The sequence below is a fragment of the Podarcis gaigeae genome (genome assembly GCF_964106915.1).
Source record: "Podarcis gaigeae genome assembly, chromosome: 6".
NCBI classification, from domain to species: Eukaryota; Metazoa; Chordata; class Lepidosauria; order Squamata; family Lacertidae; genus Podarcis; species Podarcis gaigeae.
The window spans coordinates 32553149-32571881 of record NC_139682.1 but is presented as its reverse complement, the minus strand read 5'-3'; the positions used below and the strand labels follow the sequence as shown (position 1 = coordinate 32571881).

Here is an 18733-nt window from a genome sequence, read left to right as displayed (position 1 = left end):
TGATTTAACATAGCATCCATGCGTTCCCATATAAATGGATAGGTAATGGATTTCTCTGACGAGTTTCAGTATTGAAACATTTGCTTCTTTATGCATGATCAGCATAATAAAAGCAGTTCAAAGGAAATTATTTCTAGATTCCAAGGAGGAAATGCAGAGAGGAAATAAACATGCCTAAAAAAACACATGGAGGCTGCAGCTGTTGGCCAGAGAAATACAAATATCAAACTGAGTTTCAAGAGACTGGAGAACATCGGTAGAATGAGTGGGGAAAAAATTATTGTTTCGCAATTAATGAAGTTCCTCTTCCTGATGACATTTTGGATGCAAGGCCAGGGGGTGGGGTGGGAAGGAGTGCATTCTCCAAAAAAGTGTAACAGGAATGAGGAGAAGAAACTAAATTAGTGACCACATCTGATACCAACAGTCATGTATCCTGAATAGTAAACAATAAACAGAACAAACTATTTTCAAGGAACCTGAAATCTGGTTTAAGTTTGCACACATCATTCAGGGAGTTCAAAACAAGCACAAGAAACACAACATTAGAATTTGAAGTCTGCTTTGTGATAGAAGACATTCCTATGGTATGCAGCAGGCAACCAGGTATTTCTTCTTGGGCAGAGATTACACTCCAGGCTGTTGAAAGACAAGTAGTTTTCTCTATGTTGCTACTGACTGGAGAGTCAGAAAAAGGCTCCGTCAAACCACGTGTCAAGGAGGAGATGAGCCAATTCCACATGCCAACACAAGAAAATGACACTAGCAGTCTATGATCTTAGGAAGCTGTGACGCATACATGGCTAGTGTGTGATGGAGGAACTGGTATTGTTCACTGGTTTGTATCATTCCACCCCTGCAATACAAAGAAAAACTATTGAGTTGTGCACTCACTGGGAGCTACAATGATTCAATTCTGTGAAACAACTAGCATCTTGGGAGAGCCGAACACGGCTTGCAAACAATTCAGGTGAAGTTGCCTATTGTTCAAGAAAGTGAAGCAGGCCTTCTGGTGCATCTTCTGTATGTACTAAAGGTAACAAAAGGAGTGGTGGTGGTAAAAACAATGCTCCTAGGGGCCTCACTGCAAGTGTTGTCCAGGGACAGTGGCCCAGGCTAGGGGAAGGAGGGAGGGAGGGACACAGTGAAGCAAGGAAGCATCCACAGTAAGACCATGGAGGAATGCTAGGGGAAAAACTTAACACTAGCAGCTGCTATTGAAAAATTGTTGAGGGGTGGGTTAAAGAAGGAAACAGGAAACTGACTCAGACTGCTCCATCTAACTCAGTACTGTATTGTCTACACTCACTGGTAGTAGCCCTCAAGGGTCTTGGACATGTCTTTTCCAACTCAAATGGAGATTCTGGGGAGTGAATCTGGGAGCTTCTGCAAGCAAAGCAGATGCTGTTCTTCATGGTGGAGCTGAAGAGTGCTGTTGCAGAGAGACTGCCATCTAGATCTTTGTCATTTTTCCTAATAGCACACATGCTACATTTTGGTCAAATCTGCTACTGTGCAGTCTCCTTATACATGCATGGTAAAACATTGAAGAAGTGGGTCCAATGATGTATATTTGACCTAACAGTATGTACCAAGCCTACAATGGTTGAAGGCTATTGTACAAGGGCACACTGTTTCCCTGGAGTGCTGGCTGGCCAGGCCAGACCTACTGGACTCCACACACACATCTCTGCATGGACTGAGATATACACTCTAGAGCACATCAACAACTCCCTGGTGTCAGCATGCTGTGTAGGCCATGAATGAAGGGAACCTGTGATCCTCCAGATGCTGCTGAACTACAACTCCCATCATCCCTGAACAATAGCCATGCTGTCCGGGGCTGTTGAGAACTGAATTCTAACAACATCTGGAGGACTACACATTCCCCCACGTGTTGTAAAAGAGATCAGTAGCACTGAGCAAGTATTTCAGGGGAAATTGCCCTCCATTACTGGAAGTTGGTGAAGACAATATTGTTTATAAAGTCATTTGCTTCACTCAATGACTGCCAACAGTATTTTATTGGTGTGATTTCCTACTGCTTTTGAAAGTTTTTGTTACATTTCTATGCTGTTTTAGATCATTATTGTAATTAAATTTTATGATTAACTCTCTTAAGAGTCTGCTGGTCGGGGCAGGATAATATGAAACAAAATACTGATGATCTCAACAGGCAACTTTTATAAGCTTTCAAGGAACTCCAGAGTTTGCTAGAACAGAGTTTGAAAACCACCCAGCTAATCAAAAGGCAGCTCAACTAAGCAGAGAGAGAGAGAAAGTTTCTTTTTATGCTGTATCCCAGAATGCTCAGGAGTAGCGCCTCAGGAGTAGGACTTTGGGGCACATTTACCACATTTTGAAGCAATGCACATTACCATCTGAAGAGGCCTTCGACCTGGTGCCCTCCAGATCCACTGGATTGCTACTCTCACTTTAGATTGAGCCAGTGGGGTGGAAAAAGCACACGTGTGTAATAGGGTCAAACTGCTCAGTCCCAGTTAATAAGCTTGTGGCACTGTTTTCAGACCAACGGCAGTTTCCTAACTGCTTTACAGGGCATCACCACATACAATGCATTGCGCTAGGTTTTTCCTCCTGCCCTGTACAGGAATTTTACACACAATGAGAAAGCTCAGAAGATTGTCAGCACACACCTGTCTATGCGCAGCTGGCAGACTATCCCCAAAATATCCACCTCTCCTTTATTCTTCAGTTGCTGGCATCCAATCTGCGTTGCAATAAAACAGCCAGTCCGACCAATTCCTGCACTGAACAAAACACCAAGATAATGTCAGATTGCAGTGGCCCCTGAGGCTTTGAGGGGGATGAGGAAGGTTCTGGATGTCAGGAGAAAGGGGCAGACCCATTCACACACAAGCAGTGAATGTGAATGCTTTCTGTCTCTCACAATCATAGATCAAGTAGCCTGAGGACCATACATTTTACTTGTTTTACCAGAACCTGCAAATACATGACAGGAGAAAAGTGTGGTATAGTGGTTAGAGCGTTGGACTAGGATTTGGGAGGCCATGAAGCTCACTGGGTGACCTTGGGCCAGTCACTGTCTCTCAGCCTAACCTACCTCACAGGGTTGTTGTGAGGATAAAATGGGGAGAGGAGGACCATATACACCACCTTGAGCTCCTTGGAGGAAAGGTGGTATATAAATGTAAATAAAACAGGAGGTCCATAGGTACTGAGGTTTCAGTCTGGGGAGGTCTTTGTTCAGGCCAAGGCCGCTGAACTCCTTACACTGCTGCAGGGTTATGAGGAAAGTTTCTCACCTGCAGTGCACAACAACAGGTCCTCTGCTCTCTGTGGCCTGTAGAATTTTCTCCACCTCCAAAACCAAGTGCAAGAAGGTCTTGGCTGATTCTGGGGTCTTCTGGTCTGGCCAGGAGGAGAAAACAATATGCTTCACCGTGCGACATTCATCGTTGAGCTGAGAATCATTATGAAACAGAAAGCATATAATTATTCCGTCTATTTCTGATGTTCAGATTGTGAGTGCCATTGCTGCTGCTGCTATTATTATTATTATTATTATTATTATTATTATTATTATTATTATTATTATTATTTTGATGTCTTTTTTAAAAAAAAATATGCTTTTATACATTTCACGAATTTTACAATCATTTTAACATTTCAAAACTTGACTCCTTTCCCCCTCTTTCTGTGGTTCCTTAAACTTATTATTAATATCTTCTGTATATCCAAATTAACTTAATTTCCTCATTTATTCATCTGCTTTAAATATATACTGCAGGTTATTACAATAATCCTGCCAATGTTCTTATCTGTTTGCAATTTATCGGATAAATTTTATGCCACCCTTCACACAAGGTCCCAGGGAGAGTTAAAACCAATCTTAAATGCAATATTAATAACAATTTAAAACAAATATAAGGGTGGGTCCTAATATATGGCTGCATACATACTACACATAGAAAGCACACACAGACCTCAAATCCTGGGAAATGTAGTTTACCTGCCATGGAGTTACAATTCCCACCACCCTTAACAAACTATAGTTTCCTGGATTCTTTTCTGGGTGCACGGGAAAGATGTGCTTCAAATGTATAGTGTGTATGTTATGCAGCCCCAAATCTTGGGCAACAAAAGCCAGGGGTCCAAAAGCACTGTCCTCACACAAGGAGGAAGTATCAGGAGAGCAGAAGTACAGTGGTACCACGGGTTAAGTACTTAATTCGTTCCGGAGGTCCGTTCTTTACCTGAAACTGTTCTTAACCTGAAGCACCACTTTAGCTAATGGGGCCTCCTGCTGCCGCCGCAGCCAGATTTCTGTTCTTATCCTGAAGCAAAGTTCTTAACCTGAAGCACTATTTCTGGATTAGTGGAGTGTGTAACCTGAAGCATATGTAACCTGAAGCGTATGTAACCCGAGGTATCACTGTACAAAAAATATTTGGGGGGGAAGCACTAAGGTGGGATGGGACCCAAAAGCAGTCCAGTAAGGCCTGGATTTGTTCAGTAGCCACAGACTGCAGACAGACTTGTGGGTTTCTAGAAAAACAGGTGGGAAACGAAACGGAATGGAGTATCATTGAGGAGGGTGTGTGTGCAAAAGGGTGCTTCCAAACTGCAGTTTATTATATTATGCTGCTGCTCTCGCTCATAAGTTTTTCACCCTCAAAATGCCAGCCTACACTTTTTATTTATTTTTATTTGTAAAATTGCCTGCATATAGCTGTGGCAACTGCTGGCGTGTGAGGCCTTTAGCACATTTTTTGAGCAGGAAGGGCAGTTTGTCACATGTGTGGTGGCATTTCCATGAGTGGCCTCTATTGCCACACTCCTACTCCCACTCGTTTCTCACATGAGCAGGTTTGAGCAATAATAAAAACAAATGTTTGAAGCTGCTTAGTGCCCTGTATGAGGTTTGGGAGCATGCCTATCTTTCTGTAAATTAAGATAATCCCTCCCTCCTCACTTTGCTCACATTCCTACCATACATTTCAAACACTGTTATGCCACCTTAATTTTCCTCGCTTCCTGGGAGCTGCAGTTTGTTAAGGGTGGTGGGAACTGTATCTTCATGAGAGGAAAACTACAATTCCCAGGATTCTCTATGGGGAGCCATGACTGTTAAAGCAGTACAGATTTGCTTTCAGATGTGTTGGGGTGAACCAGGGACTCAGCTACATTAGTAAAGAAACAATTTGAATGTGCTATAAACATGCAACCAGAGATGGTGCCAGAGAGCAGGAAATTTTAATACATGTTTTTCCATAGGGGGTTTTTTCTGTTACAATGATGTAATTTCTGACTTGTTTATAGCATTTTTTCCTGTGTGTAGATCCACTCCAGCTTAAAGTACCCATTTGATCATGTTGTTGGACCACTTTGACCGGATATCCCCAGCCGATGTGGACAGACTCCTCCGAGCTGTAAAGCCCACCACCTGTCCTCTTGACCCGTGCCCGTCTTGGCTGATTAGAGCGTGTCCAGACGAGGTGCGGGCCCCCCTGGGTGATATCATCAATTTGTCCCTTGGCACTGGGATATTCCCAGGAGAACTGAAGGAGGCAGTGGTGCGTCCGCTCTTAAAGAAAACATCATTAGATCCTTTAGATCTATCCAATTACCGCCTGGTTTCGAATCTTCCATTCCTGGAAGATTGAGAGAGCGGTTGCTGAACAGCTTGGTAGGTTTCTGGATGAAACATCGGCTCTCGATCCATTCCAGTCCGGCTTCCGTGCTGGTCATGGGACCGAGACGGCTCTGGTTGCCCTAACAGATGATCTCCGCAGGCAGCTGGATCGAGGCGGGTCGGGGCTGCTGATTCTTCTAGACCTGTCAGCAGCCTTCGACATGGTCGATCACGAACTCCTGGACCACCACCTTGCCGACGTGGGGATCCAGGGCACAGTCCTTCAATGGCTGCGCTCGTTTCTCTCTGGTCGGGGACAGAGGGTGGCGCTTGGGGGGGAATTGTCATCGCGCCACTCCTTGGTGTGTGGAGTGCCTCAGGGTGCAATTCTCTCCCCAATGCTTTTTAACATCTTTATGCGCCCCCTCGCCCAGCTTGTCCAGAGTTTTGGGCTGGGTTGCCATCAGTATGCCGAGGACACCCAACTCTATCTGTTGATGGACGGCCATCCTGACTCGGCCCCAGATACACTGACCAGATGTCTGGAAGCTGTGGCTGGATGGTTACGTGGGAGCCGGTTGAAGTTAAATCCTTCAAAGACAGAGGTCCTCTGGCTGGGACGGAGCGATATGGGATTGAGGGGGCAACTCCCATCTCTTGCGGGGGTGCAATTAGTGCCAGCATCGTCCGTTAAGAGTTTGGGTGTAATCTTCGATACCTCCCTCTCTATGGAGGCACAGATTACAGCTATAACAAAGGCGGCATTTTTTCATCTCCGCCAAGCTAAGCAGTTGGCTCCTTATCTCTCTCGCCCTGACCTAGCCACTGTGATCCATGCGACGGTCACCTCCAGGCTGGATCATTGTAACTCGCTCTACGTGGGGCTGCCCTTGAGACTGACCCAGAAACTCCAGCGGGTGCAGAATGCCGCGGCGAGACTCCTTATGGGGTCTTCGCTGCGAGATCATATTCATCCGGTACTATACCAGCTGCACTGGCTCCCAGTGGAGTACAGGATCAGGTTTAAGGTGCTGGTTTTAACCTTTAAAGCCCTATACGGCCTAGGACCCTCATACCTACGGGACCATCTCTCCTGGTACGCCCCACAGAGAAATTTATGGTCTGCAAATAAAAACATCCTAAAGATCCCAGGCCACAGAGAAGTTAGGCTGGCCTCAACTAGAGCCAGGGCTTTCTCGGCCGCGGCTCCAATCTGGTGGAACGCTCTGTCACAAGAGACTAGGGCCCTGCGGGACCTGACATCTTTCCGCAGGGCCTGCAAGACAGAGCTGTTCCACCAGGCCTTTGGTCAGGGCGCAGTCTGACCCCCTCCTCTGGCAATCTGCACAGAATTTTGCTTGATGGTTGCCATTAATTTGATCTTAATTTGATTTTAATTAATTTTATAATGAATGTTTTTAGAATGTTGGACTATTTTGATTGTTGTTAGCCGCCCTGAGCCCAGCTTCGGCTGGGGAGGGCGGGATATAAATAAAAGTTATTATTATTATTATTTATTATTGTTGTGACAACAGAGGGGAATCAAATCAATCTCTTGTTTCTTCTATGCTTTTTCCTATAACAGAAGGAAGCCCCGCTGCGGATGGGTGGGTGGATGGAACACACGAGGAAGAGGCAAATGTATCTGTGCAGCAGGAAAAACCCCTTGGCACCTCTTGTTGCTTTTTCCAAACCTCTCCAATAACGCAAATAAGCTTCCTTCTGCTGCGGGAGATTCTTGGAGAAGTTTGCATAAAGAAAAAACAGTGAGAAAAACTACAGGAGACTGATTTGATTCCCTTCTCCTCCGCCAGCAACACTCTTGGGTCTCAGGGTGCTTTGGAAATGAAGTTTCGCCATCAGCTGGAGAAGGCTGAGAGAGAGGCATCATATTAACTTGCCGAAAGATTGGCACATGCACACACCCACTCAGAGCACTAAATATGTTTTCATTATCATGGATGTTGCGCAATTCTGTTCTGTCAAAAATTTTGGGGAAAACCTTTTTTTAAGGACAAGGAAACTGCAGTTTAATTGTAAACTAACTAGGGACGGAGGGAGGAGTAACTGAGGGTGGGGCAAAAAACCCTCCACCCCCCCTACCCAGGCTACCTTCTGTCAAACTCCACCTGCTGGTGTGGTTGGTGAACAGGAGTGTGTTTATGAGCTATTTGGGTACACAAAACATCAGTTCTGAATGACTTGTTTGCAAACTAACATTCCATTCTGGACCTTAACTCAGGTGGGAAAGTGCCCATTTGCGAGACGGTCTGCCAGACGGTCCACTTTGGCCTGTGAGGCTACTCCCCTCCCCCAAACCATGCCTATTTGTCAATTAGCTGGTGTTATGGGCTGACACCAGCTGATGAGCATGGGCAGGGTTCAATGCTGCTGGGTGCATTCCCTGCAAGATGTCAAAGGTCAGGGGAAAGAGGTCTATCTTCAGCATGCAACAGACACTACATAATGAAGGTGCTAGGTGCACCTCGGTGGGGAGCTACCGTATTTTTCCGTGTATAACATGCCCCTGTGTTTTTGGGTACTCCAAATTAAGAAAATGGGGGGAGATTCCCCAGAGTTGCTGAGCTTTTTGGAGGGAGGATTGCCCATAGTGGTTGAGCTTTTTCTAGGGGGGGACTGCAAAAAATTGTTCACCTGCCTGACCTACGTTGCCACTCGCACATGTCGCAAAAGCCACCTAATCTTCTGGCAGAAGCTGCCAATCGTCCACACAATTGCCACAAATAACACGCCCAATAGGGACGTGGGTGGCACTGTGGTCTAAACCAGTGTTTCCCAACCTTGGGTCTCCAGCTGTTTTTGGACTACAGTTCCCATCATCCCTCACCACTGGTCTTGCCAGCTAGGGATGGTGGGAGTTGTAGTCCAAAAACAGCTGGAGACCCAAGGCTGGGAAACACTGGTCTAACCACAGAGCCTAGGGCTTGCCGATCAGAAGGTTAGCAGTTCGAATCCCCACGACGAGGTGAGCTCCCGTTGTTCGGTCCCAGCTCCTGCCCACCTAGCAGTTCAAAAGCACGTCAAGTGCAAGTAGATAAATAAGTATTGCTCCGGCAATAAGGTAAAGGGTGTTTCCGTGCGCTGCTCTGGTTCACCAGAAGCGGCTTAGTCATGCTGGCCACATGACCCAGAAGCTGTCTGTGGACAAACGCCAACTCCCTCGGCCAGTAAAGCGAGATGAAAGCCGCAACCCCAGAGTTGTCCGCGACTGGACCTAACGGTCAGGGGTACCTTTACCATTTACCTTTAACATGCCCAGTAGCTGCTGACCATCTCCGGCTTATGGCAGAAACCAATCCCACGTCCCCACTATGCACTATCCGTGTATAAGACAACCCCCAATTTTTAGGATAATTTTAAAATAAAACACTTTGTCTTATACACGGAAAAGTATGGTAATTCCACAACTGAAGGGCTGCTACAGAGAAGGCGCTCTCCCAGGCCACCCCTCCAAACTTCTCACTTCACATGAGCAGCAATGATTGCCCAGTAAACCTTTGCCAGGAAGCACCATTGTCCCAGCTTGTGTCCCAAGCCCTACTGGCCTACCTGTAGGCCAAAGTCACGGATGGTGTATTCTTCACATTCACAAATGCCTTGCATGCGGATGATGAAGGGCCCATAAGTTGCCTCCGTTTCAGGCCAGTAACAGACACATTTCTGAAACCAGAAGGACGAGGATCCCCATGAGGAGAAGTGGCAACGTAAGTCAACATAAGCAAGTGACTCAGAATATTAGCATCATATAAAAAAGCAGAACCATTCAACCACCAGCTCCAGTCACACCAGAGCCACCTACGCAATCCAGACCACAGTATACCAGGATCAAAGAGTTGTGTACAGCGGCAAGGGGCCTACAGACCAAACAGGTACTCAGAAAGCCCCGACATTCTTTATAGGCTGCTCCAGAAGCTGCCTTATGGGAGAAAATCAACCAAGAAGGATATCAGTGTTTAGATGAGGTAGCTTAGCCATTTACACTGCCTCCCCACTGTACTGAAGATATTTGTGCCAGCCAACGGAGCCTCCAGATATAATAATGCTGCAATCCTGACCTTTTTTTTTAAGCCGAAACTTGCTAGAACTCAGTTCTGGGAGGTGGGCGCCATAGCCATTATAAGAGAACAAGTGAGTTCCGGCACCTCTTTCCCTACAAAAATAGCACTGCTGCAATCCTATACACACTTACAGGGAAGCAAAAGATGCACTGAATACAGTACTGTGGTTCTTACTTCTGAGTAAACACTTCCCCTCTCCTTGAATGAGCATGCATAATATTACACAGCTATGATCTTTTAAGGAATGGGGTGTAAACAACTCATCAGCAAGGTCCTGCTATGCTGCACTGAAGTCTTGGGATGCATTTTAGAAGAGTGAGTGTCACTGGGGGCCAAATTAATCCCCTTCCCCCTGAAGCAGAGAGTTGGTCCATGGTTGGAAATGTCAGCATTCTGGTTGCCCAATTTCCCCCTGCATTTATGACCCAAAATACACAGTTATAGAAGCTTGGGTGAGCATTCTTTGTTAAACTGATGGTTTGGTAATCATCTCTAGGAGGTTCTGTTGTTCTTTCCTCAGCGAAAACCAAATTCTGCTCCTGAAAGTGGGAAGCACTTACCAATGCTGTGGTTTTTTTTTTTACCACTAATGCTAAAGGATGCGCTCTCAGCATGAATAAAGGTATCTATTGTCCATCTCTGTTTGATGAGATGTTTACAAATTTAAGCTTGCTCACTGTTTTTCTGTTAGTGTCTGGAAAGTCCCCTCACCTCCGGGGAATTTGTTTATGCTCACTCACAGCAGATGGAGAGAAGTCTACAGGCCCAATACATTTTGCTGCCTGAGATAAAGACAGTGCTTTTTAAAAAAGAAAAGAAATAAAAAAAGTTGCTGGTACTCACCATGAAGTTGTTATAGTAAGTGCAACACTTTTAACTTTTTAAATTTTATTTTAAGTTGCTAGTACTGGGTACCCTTTTCTGGGTACCCAGGAAAGAAAAAGCACTGGGTAAAGGACACAATGGTGTTCTCTCCATTACATATATAAAAGCCAACCAGACTGGCACTTGAATCACCAATGCATTCACCAATGAATCGTACTTCGGTATTGGCAATGGAGTAGCATTCTCCACTGCACTTGAGGGCAGCAGACTAGCTTAGTGGATTCAGGACACACTCTGTTTGCTCCTCACACACACACACACCCAGCATCTGCCACATGAGGCAGCTATCTCACTCTGCCTAATGGTAGGGCCGGCGCTGCTCAAGGCCCACACCAATCATACCTCTTTTGCTTCCTTGAGTTTGGTGAGCATAACGATGAGAGGAGCTCCTTCCTGCCACACCATTGTCCAGAAGTCATTGACTGTATTAAGCATGGGCCCCTGGGTGGCAATATAGGCCTTCTCCTGCCCAGCATAACCCTAGAAGGTGAGACAGAAATATCAACAAGTAAGACAGATCCCAACAGTCATCTTCAGATTTCTCACACCTCAATGACCCTCTGGCTCACCCGGATGTAGTTTGCATTAATGTAGCTCTCGTCTTCTTGGCTCAGCGCTCTCTTGAGGCACACACGACTCTGGGGATCTAAAGGGACAGTTTGGTTACAGCGGACTTGGTGCCCGAACACAAAGACCGTGCACACAGCATCATCTAATTATAATATCCTAACCCGTGGGTGGAAAACCTGTTGGCCTCCAAATGTTGTTGGATTTCAACTCCCATCAGCCCCAGTCTGCATAGCCAACAGTCAGGGATGATGGGAGCCATAGTCCAAGAGAAGGAGAAGGAGAAGTTTGGATTTGATATCCCGCTTTATCACTACCCTAAGGAGTCTCAAAGTGGCTAACAATCTCCTTTTACCTTCCTGCCTCACAACAAACACTCTGTGAGGTGAGTGAAGCTGAAAGACTTCACAGACGTGTGACTAGTCCAAGGTCACCCAGCAGCTGCATGTGGAGGAGTGGGGATGCGAACCCGGTTCACCAGATTATGAGTCCACCATTCTTAACCACTACACCATATTGGCTCTCGAGCTTATGGATTCCCACCCTTGTCACAAGAAGTCAGAAAGCTGGCCAGATCCTCCTTCAGAGAGATGCTCCCCCCACCTTCCTGCACATTTGACTCAGTCGTTGCTACCTCATTGTTCTTCTGTCCTTGCTCAGACTCATTATTTACAATGAATTTGCCTTTTCAACAATCATGTCAGAAGTGATGTATGTCACTACAGCAGCTGGAACACAGAGCAGTCATTTTATTTCTGCTCACACAGGTGGAGTTTTCATCCCACCACAATGGCAAGTCTATCTGGGATATGAAATGGCCTTGAGTTGTTTTCCACTCAAACACCCGTCACCATCTTACGCAAACAAGGTGGCATCTACAAGAGGTTCCCCTATGTCTCTGGCCTTTAGAAACTTTTCCACTCCGACTCATCACAAGCCACAAGGTATTGTTATGATTATGTAAGGCATCCTGCACATCTCAGCAGGGATTGAAATTATGTCTGCTAAAGCCAAAGGGTGGAACTTTTACAGAAGAGGCAGGGAAGCTTTTCATTTCTGTTCTGTTGAGGACTGCATTCCCACGTGGTAGTGGGGAGCTACCTTCCCAACACAAGTATCCCCACAGCTTATCTGGGCAGGGCTGGAGTGGTGCAGCAAGCAAGGACATAGGACACGCCATGTGGCACACAGCTCCATCATCCAGCAAAGAGGAATGAACAGAGCTCTCTGGAGGAACAGCCAGGAGGGCTGCAGCTGTGACTGAGCTGTTATTTTCAGAGGCTAAGGAGCCTGATCATGAAAAACAAAATCCAACCATTTGCTCTGTAGGTGCACAACAGAGCTATGTGTGCCTCTTTTATACTCACTGATACAGTCACAACTGACCTAGAGTCATGCCAGCTCTCAGTGTGCATGTAAGAGGGGAGAGCTACACATAGGCCTCAAGGGCCTTGTCTAGTGATGGAACTAAAAATAGGGCCATGCTAGTGTTTCAAAGTCTACAGCAAGAATGCAAGGTCACACCCCCACTGTACATTTAAAGTGCATTGTGTTCCCTCAAAGGATCCTGGGAACCGTACTCTATCCCTCACAAAACTACAGTTTCAGGCAGTTCTCAGGATTTTTGGGCCGGTGGCGGGGACACACAATGCGCTTTAAATGTGCTTTAGCTATATGGTGCGAATGTGACCTGACACTGGTCAAAGAATACAAATGAGAATAGATGGGTCCATTGGTCTGCCTTCCTTTGCCATCTTTCCACTTTCCTTGTTCACAAGAGGCAAACATACTTGGTAGGATGGATTTATATCTGTCTTTTGCTGCTCGTCTGGGGATGTCCAGCTCTTCTGCACTGGCAAAGTTGGAGGGGATTTTCTGTAAAGGAGGAAAGAAGGAATTGCTGAAATATTCCCCTCTCTGAAACATAAAGCACCCAAAGTGTTGGAAAGAGGGAGTATAAATGCATATATGTTTTTGCTTCCCAACACATACTCTGAATTGTTCCCCTCTTAACCTGCTGTCAACCGAAAGGGACTGTTATGGAGATCTCTAACCTGCCTAAAGAAGCCCAGTTCTTTATAAAGGGTAGTGGTGTTATTATTCATCTTATAAAACCCAGGAAAAGAGGGAGGGACTTCCTGCTCTGTTAAGATGCTAAGCACAAAATGCTTATTGCCAATGCATGAAAATAGTTCTTGGAGATGTTCTTGGACTACAGCTCTCATCATCCATCACCATTGGCCATACTGGGTGGGGGACATGGGAGTTGGGAGTCTACCAGCATCTACAGAAACACAGGTTCCCCTTTCTTGCAGTAGAGCAGTTTTCTAATGGGAACACATAAGAAGAAGGAGCTGGATCAGACCAGTGACCCATCTAGTCCAGCATCCTGTTCCCACCACCTAGGAGAAGCCCAGCATCAGGACCTGAGCACTCTCCCCAGCTGTGATTACCATCAACTGGCATTCAGAGGCATACTGCCTCCCACATTGGGTAGAACATAGGAATCATGGCTAGTTGCCATTGAGAGCCTTATTCATTGTGAATTTGTTTAATCTTTTAAAGCCATCAAAGGTGGTGGTCACCATTGCTCACTCTATCATTTAACAATGTGCTATGTGAAGAAGTAGTTTATTTTGTCTGTCTTGAATCTTACAACATTCAGCTTCATTGGATGCCCATGAGATCTAGCGTTAAGAGAGTGAGATCCTCATGATCTAGTACTATAACTAAGAGAGGGCGAGAGGGAGAAAAAATAAATACTTTATCAACTTTCAGCAAACCAAACCATGCATATTTTTATGCAATTTTATCAGGTTGCCTCTCACGCCTTTCCTCTAAACTAAAAATAAACACCCCAATTCTGGAACCTTCACTTGAGCATTCTGGTTGCTCTCCTCTGACTCTCTCCCAGTTCTACAATATGCAGTACTCTAGATTGCAGGATGCTGTGCAATTGGAGGAGCTTAGCTTGGAATGAAATCAGGATGAGGAAGTTCTGAGTGTCTCACCGCAAACTCCTCTTGAAGCTCCTCTAGGCTCCAGTTCTGCTGCTGGAGCATCCTCTGAGTAAGAACATGGCTGGTGGTGTTCAGGAGCTTCACTGTGACATCCCTTGGGGTGGAGATGGATGAAAGGGGTTCTGTGTTGCTCAGGGAACTCATGTCCAGCACCAGCGACACATTGGAGCCCCTTCTGAAAGGGAGAGAAACCCGAATGTGCAAATCATAAGCCTAGAGATAGCCATCTATAGAATAATAATAATAATATCTTTATTGGGTGGAAGAGTTGTGTGAAAGGGGTAAAATGTGCTGCTGCAAGCTAGTGAAAAGATGCACAATAGTAACTGGGATCAAAGGCAATTTTAACCCTGCATAAATCTTATAGAACAATGCAAGTAAATTTCCAAGTGTATATTGACAATGCTTCCTTCTCCATCTTCTGATTATAAATTGTTTTAAATTCTAATGTTATATTATTACATTTTTGTAACCTACCCAAGGACCTTATGCCCAAGGGAGGACAACAAATCTAAATAATAAATACCCTAGACTCTAGCTGCAGCATCACACAGCCACTCCAGAAAGAGAGAAACTAGAATGGAAGCCAGAGATTGAGGATTTAACTATTATAAGCTGAATATGTAGCATACAGTACCAAAGCAATATTGTCACTACACAATTATTGGGATCCCAGCTCATGAGTGTCACACATTAGCAAGCCACAGAGTTCCTATGTTGGCCCAGTTTCAGGCTGATATTGCAATCATATATTTAAAATAATCCTCAAATTGGTTCTAATGATTATGGGAGTCCATTCCTTCTTCCAGAACAGAAATGTTCCAGACTAAGCACAAACAGGGCAAGAGGAATTCTGCAAATGATTGTGTGAAAGGAATTTTAAAACACCCATACCGATGTTGCCCTTCTCTGTGTCTTCCCTCTAAGGGAGGTCTAGAGAGTGGCAAGACAAAAAAAGGCCTTTTCTGCAGTGGCTCCCTGCTTATAAAATGCTCTCCTAAAGGAAACACACCTGACGTGATCATTCTGTATTTAGGCATCAGGAAAAAACATTTTTATTTACCCAGGCCTTCAGCCCTTAATTTGATGGAAATCATGTATGTTTGTGGCCTCTTTTGGTGTTCAATGAGGTGGGTTAGAATTGCTTTCTTTACTATATAATAAAAATGTAAGAATGTCATCATCCTGCAGTTCACTTGTCCACAGACAGGTGGTGCTGTGAAATACAGTGTAATAAGAGGCAGTGAATGGGTGGTCTAGGCAAGCTGCAAAGGGTCAGCTGGAACAAGCTTTAGCAGCCCCCCAGCAGCTCCACTGGCTCCTCCGCCTACCTGCCCTGGGGCCTCTGTTCCTGGATCTAGACCCCCAGACTGACTGGTGCCACTAATGGCCACCTTGGGGATCTGCTGCTTTGTGCCACTGCCAATTAGGGTGCAAAAATAGCCCAATGCAAGAAGGAGGAAGGTGGTCAGAAGCCAGGGTCTGCCAGTCTGGTAATCTGCTTCTGCCAATGCCACCACTTATGATAAAGAGCCAGCCTGGCTAGGAGGGGCAGTGGCAGATCCCCAGACCAGCCACCGCTTCTGGCCTCTTTCCTGTAGTGCTCATCTGGCCGGGCCATCCCTTCATTCAACTTGGCTGCAGCAGCGGCATGAGGTGGAAAGCGAAAGGTCCGGGGGGCAGGATGCAGTGTCATGTGAGGGGTCGGGAGGCGTGTGGGTTTGGAAAAGGGTGGGTTAGTGGGAAGAGTGGTAGGTTGACATGTTTGCTGAGTAAAATGAGTAGAGGTGCAGCCACTAATTTAGGGCATTTGTTTCAAGTCATAGGTCCGAGAGATGTCCCTTCACCCCACCCGTCCTTCCGCTTCCCCCAGGAAAACCCACTGAACTGGAACAAACATCAATCAGGTTTTTGTGCGGATTGACCTTTGTTCTGATTCAGCAATAAACAACAGGTTTTCCTAGGGGGCGGGGGGAAAGCTACCCTCTGAGACCCAAGACTTGAAATCACAGGACAAATGGATAGGCCCTTATATATATTTATGGATGAGCCTTTTGGGGTTTTCCTTGCAGTCTTAAAATAGGCTTTAATATGTCTTGGTAGTCCTGTTCTTCCATTGCAAGTCACTTTGAGACACCATCTTGTAAAAAGTGGCAAATAACTATAATAAACAATAATTATAATACTAGCATAGTCAGAGTCTAATTTCTAAAAGTTCCAGGCACTGGACTCAGCACCGGTCCTGAGTACAGCTGCATGCCGCTCGAAGCGGACTGGTTCATATAAAGCTGTCCATGGAAGTATCTTGCTCCTCACTAGGATGCTGTGAGTCCCCTTTTCTCCCAAAGCACCCCTTTTCATCTGTTAAGTGGCTTTCTAGAACAGGGGTCAGCAAACCTTTTCAGCAAGGGGCCGGTCCACTGTCCCTCAGACCTTGTGGGGGGCCGGACTATATTTTTGGGGGGAAATATGAATGAATTCCTATGCCCCACAAATAACCCAGAGATGCATTTTAAATAAAAGCATACTTCTACTCATGTAAAAACACCAAGCAGGCCCCTCAACCCAGAGATACATTTTGAATAAAAGCACACATTCTACTCATGTAAAAACACGCTGATTCCCGGACCGTCCACAGGCCAGATTTAGAAGGCGATTGGGCCGGATCCAGCCCCCAGGCCTTAGTTTGCCTACTCATGTTCTAGAACAACGACTTGTACATAAACTCTCAGCCCCTGGTATCTGCAAAACACAGAGCACTCTCAACTCACCTATCCTGCAGACGCACATGTTTCTTGACTTCCTGACACTTCTCCATTCCTGCCCTCTTTTGCTCACGTAGCAGGCTGAAACTATCGACTTTAGGGCATGCTGAACAGGAGAGGACCATGCTGTGCCAGCAAAGGATTTTCTGGACTGAGGTATGAGAGGCCAGCCACCCGAGGAACCCTGAGACCAGGTGCCATGCGGGTCAGCCAGCCCATGGGGTTGGAGGAACACCTAGAAACCACAAAAAGCAAGCGGTTCATTGAAGAGAGCTCCGTCAACTTCCTGTATGTCACTCACGCCCCTGTTAGGAAGGAAGAGGCTGCAACAAAAAGCCCCATGTACACCTAACAGAGCTTCACTCAGAGAATGTCTAGACCAGGGTTTCCCAAACTTGGGTCTCCAGCTATTTTTTGGACTACAACTCCCATCATCCTTAGCTAGCAGGACCAGTGGTCAGAAATGATGGGAACTGTAGTCCGAAAAATAGCCAGAGACCCAAGTTTGGAAAACCCTCATGTAGAACATGGCTGTCTTTGGAACATGCCACTTCCTGCAGGTGGCATGTCCCAGTCTAGAAGGAATCTCTGTCTGTAAGGTCTGGAACAGGACTACTGCTTACATCAACACACATGCACATTCACCAAATTAGAACCTGTGGACAGTGAACCCATTCCTGCAGAGCCAGAGGAGTTTTTCCTATGGTAGTCCAGCTTAGGAAAGAGAAAGGCACAAACAGCAGAGCTATGGGCAACCAAGTTCACATAAGCCAATTGGGAAGTCACAGGCCCCTTAAATCAAATGGGCATTCTTGCGCATGGCACTCCTGTTCAGACCCAGCGTCTGGGCTTTATTTCCTCTCCCCTCCGTCTTCACAACACACACTTAGCAGACACAGAGGTTTTCTCCCATGCCCACCCTGTTCCGACACTCCCAGTTGGATAGTCACTCACCCACTGCTGTTGGCAAACCCATCTCTCCTGCTGTTTATAACCAGCCACCCGGTGAAATAAATAAATAAAAAGCGAGCGCAGGAAATTCCTTATCACTATGCTGGTGGTTGCTCTGGCACTTCCCCCTCTTGCTCCACCCTTGCAGCCACCCACACACATGTGCCGGCCACAAACTTCACAGCTCCATCCGCTGCACAACCCCCCGGGGAGCTCTCACAAGGCAGTGCAGAGACTCAGATCCTTTCTGAGCATTCGGCCCCAAGGATTGCTATATTTTAGCTACCCAACAGAAAACAGCAGATCTCTGGTTGCAGATAACACAGATGCAGAATGTCTCCTTGAATCAAGGGTGGGAATTTGGCCCTCAGATGGGGCAATCTTCTGAAGGCCACAGTCCAGCGATAGGCAAAAGCTAGCAAAGCAACAGTTCCACCGATTGTGCCACACTGATGACAAATCTAGATTTTAGCAATCCATTTCAGAGGAGCAATTTGTAAAGGGCTTGCCCACGTTTGAGCATTATTTAGCTGTTCATCCACTCCACCACCACCCCAATCAAATTAGACAAGAGTAATCCATACCCAGACATATTTCAATATGGAGAAGCAACTTTGGTCTTTCCTGTGCATCCCAGTAGGCATGGCCTTTGTCTTCTAATTGGTCAATTCAGCTATGTCAGTTAGGTACTGACAGGGCATGTGTGCAGGTAGCTGTGCACACACCTTGGGTTGTTTGTTTGTTTGTTTGTTTAATGTCCCTACCCAAGAAGTGTTCAAATGCACACAGTCAAGCAATTGTAAATTAGCTCGTGCAATTTTTGATTTTGTGCAAATCTGAGGGATCAAA

The 18733-nt window shown here is 45.9% G+C and overlaps 1 protein-coding gene across 4 annotated transcripts; it reads right to left on the bottom strand.

Moving 5' to 3' along the window:
* Positions 1 to 467: 467 nt before the first annotated feature.
* Positions 468 to 18029, bottom strand: PTPN7 (protein tyrosine phosphatase non-receptor type 7). Of its 4 annotated transcripts, none has more exons than XM_083746652.1 (10): positions 17888 to 18029; positions 16940 to 17168; positions 14160 to 14343; positions 12939 to 13023; positions 11151 to 11227; positions 10924 to 11061; positions 9188 to 9298; positions 3288 to 3445; positions 2658 to 2766; positions 468 to 856 (listed from the first exon to the last, which is right to left on the bottom strand). In XM_083746652.1, exons 2-9 carry the CDS (start codon positions 17056 to 17058, stop codon positions 2706 to 2708), a joined length of 933 nt encoding a protein of 310 aa, XP_083602778.1. In that variant the 5' UTR covers positions 17059 to 17168; positions 17888 to 18029; the 3' UTR covers positions 468 to 856; positions 2658 to 2705. The 4 variants fall into 4 exon arrangements, with proteins under 4 accessions (XP_083602778.1, XP_083602775.1, XP_083602776.1 ...); XM_083746649.1 differs by having other exon boundaries at positions 2658 to 2771; positions 17888 to 18028; XM_083746650.1 differs by lacking the exon at positions 17888 to 18029 and adding an exon at positions 17853 to 17874 and having other exon boundaries at positions 2658 to 2771.
* Between the last annotated feature and the right edge of the window lie 704 nt (positions 18030 to 18733).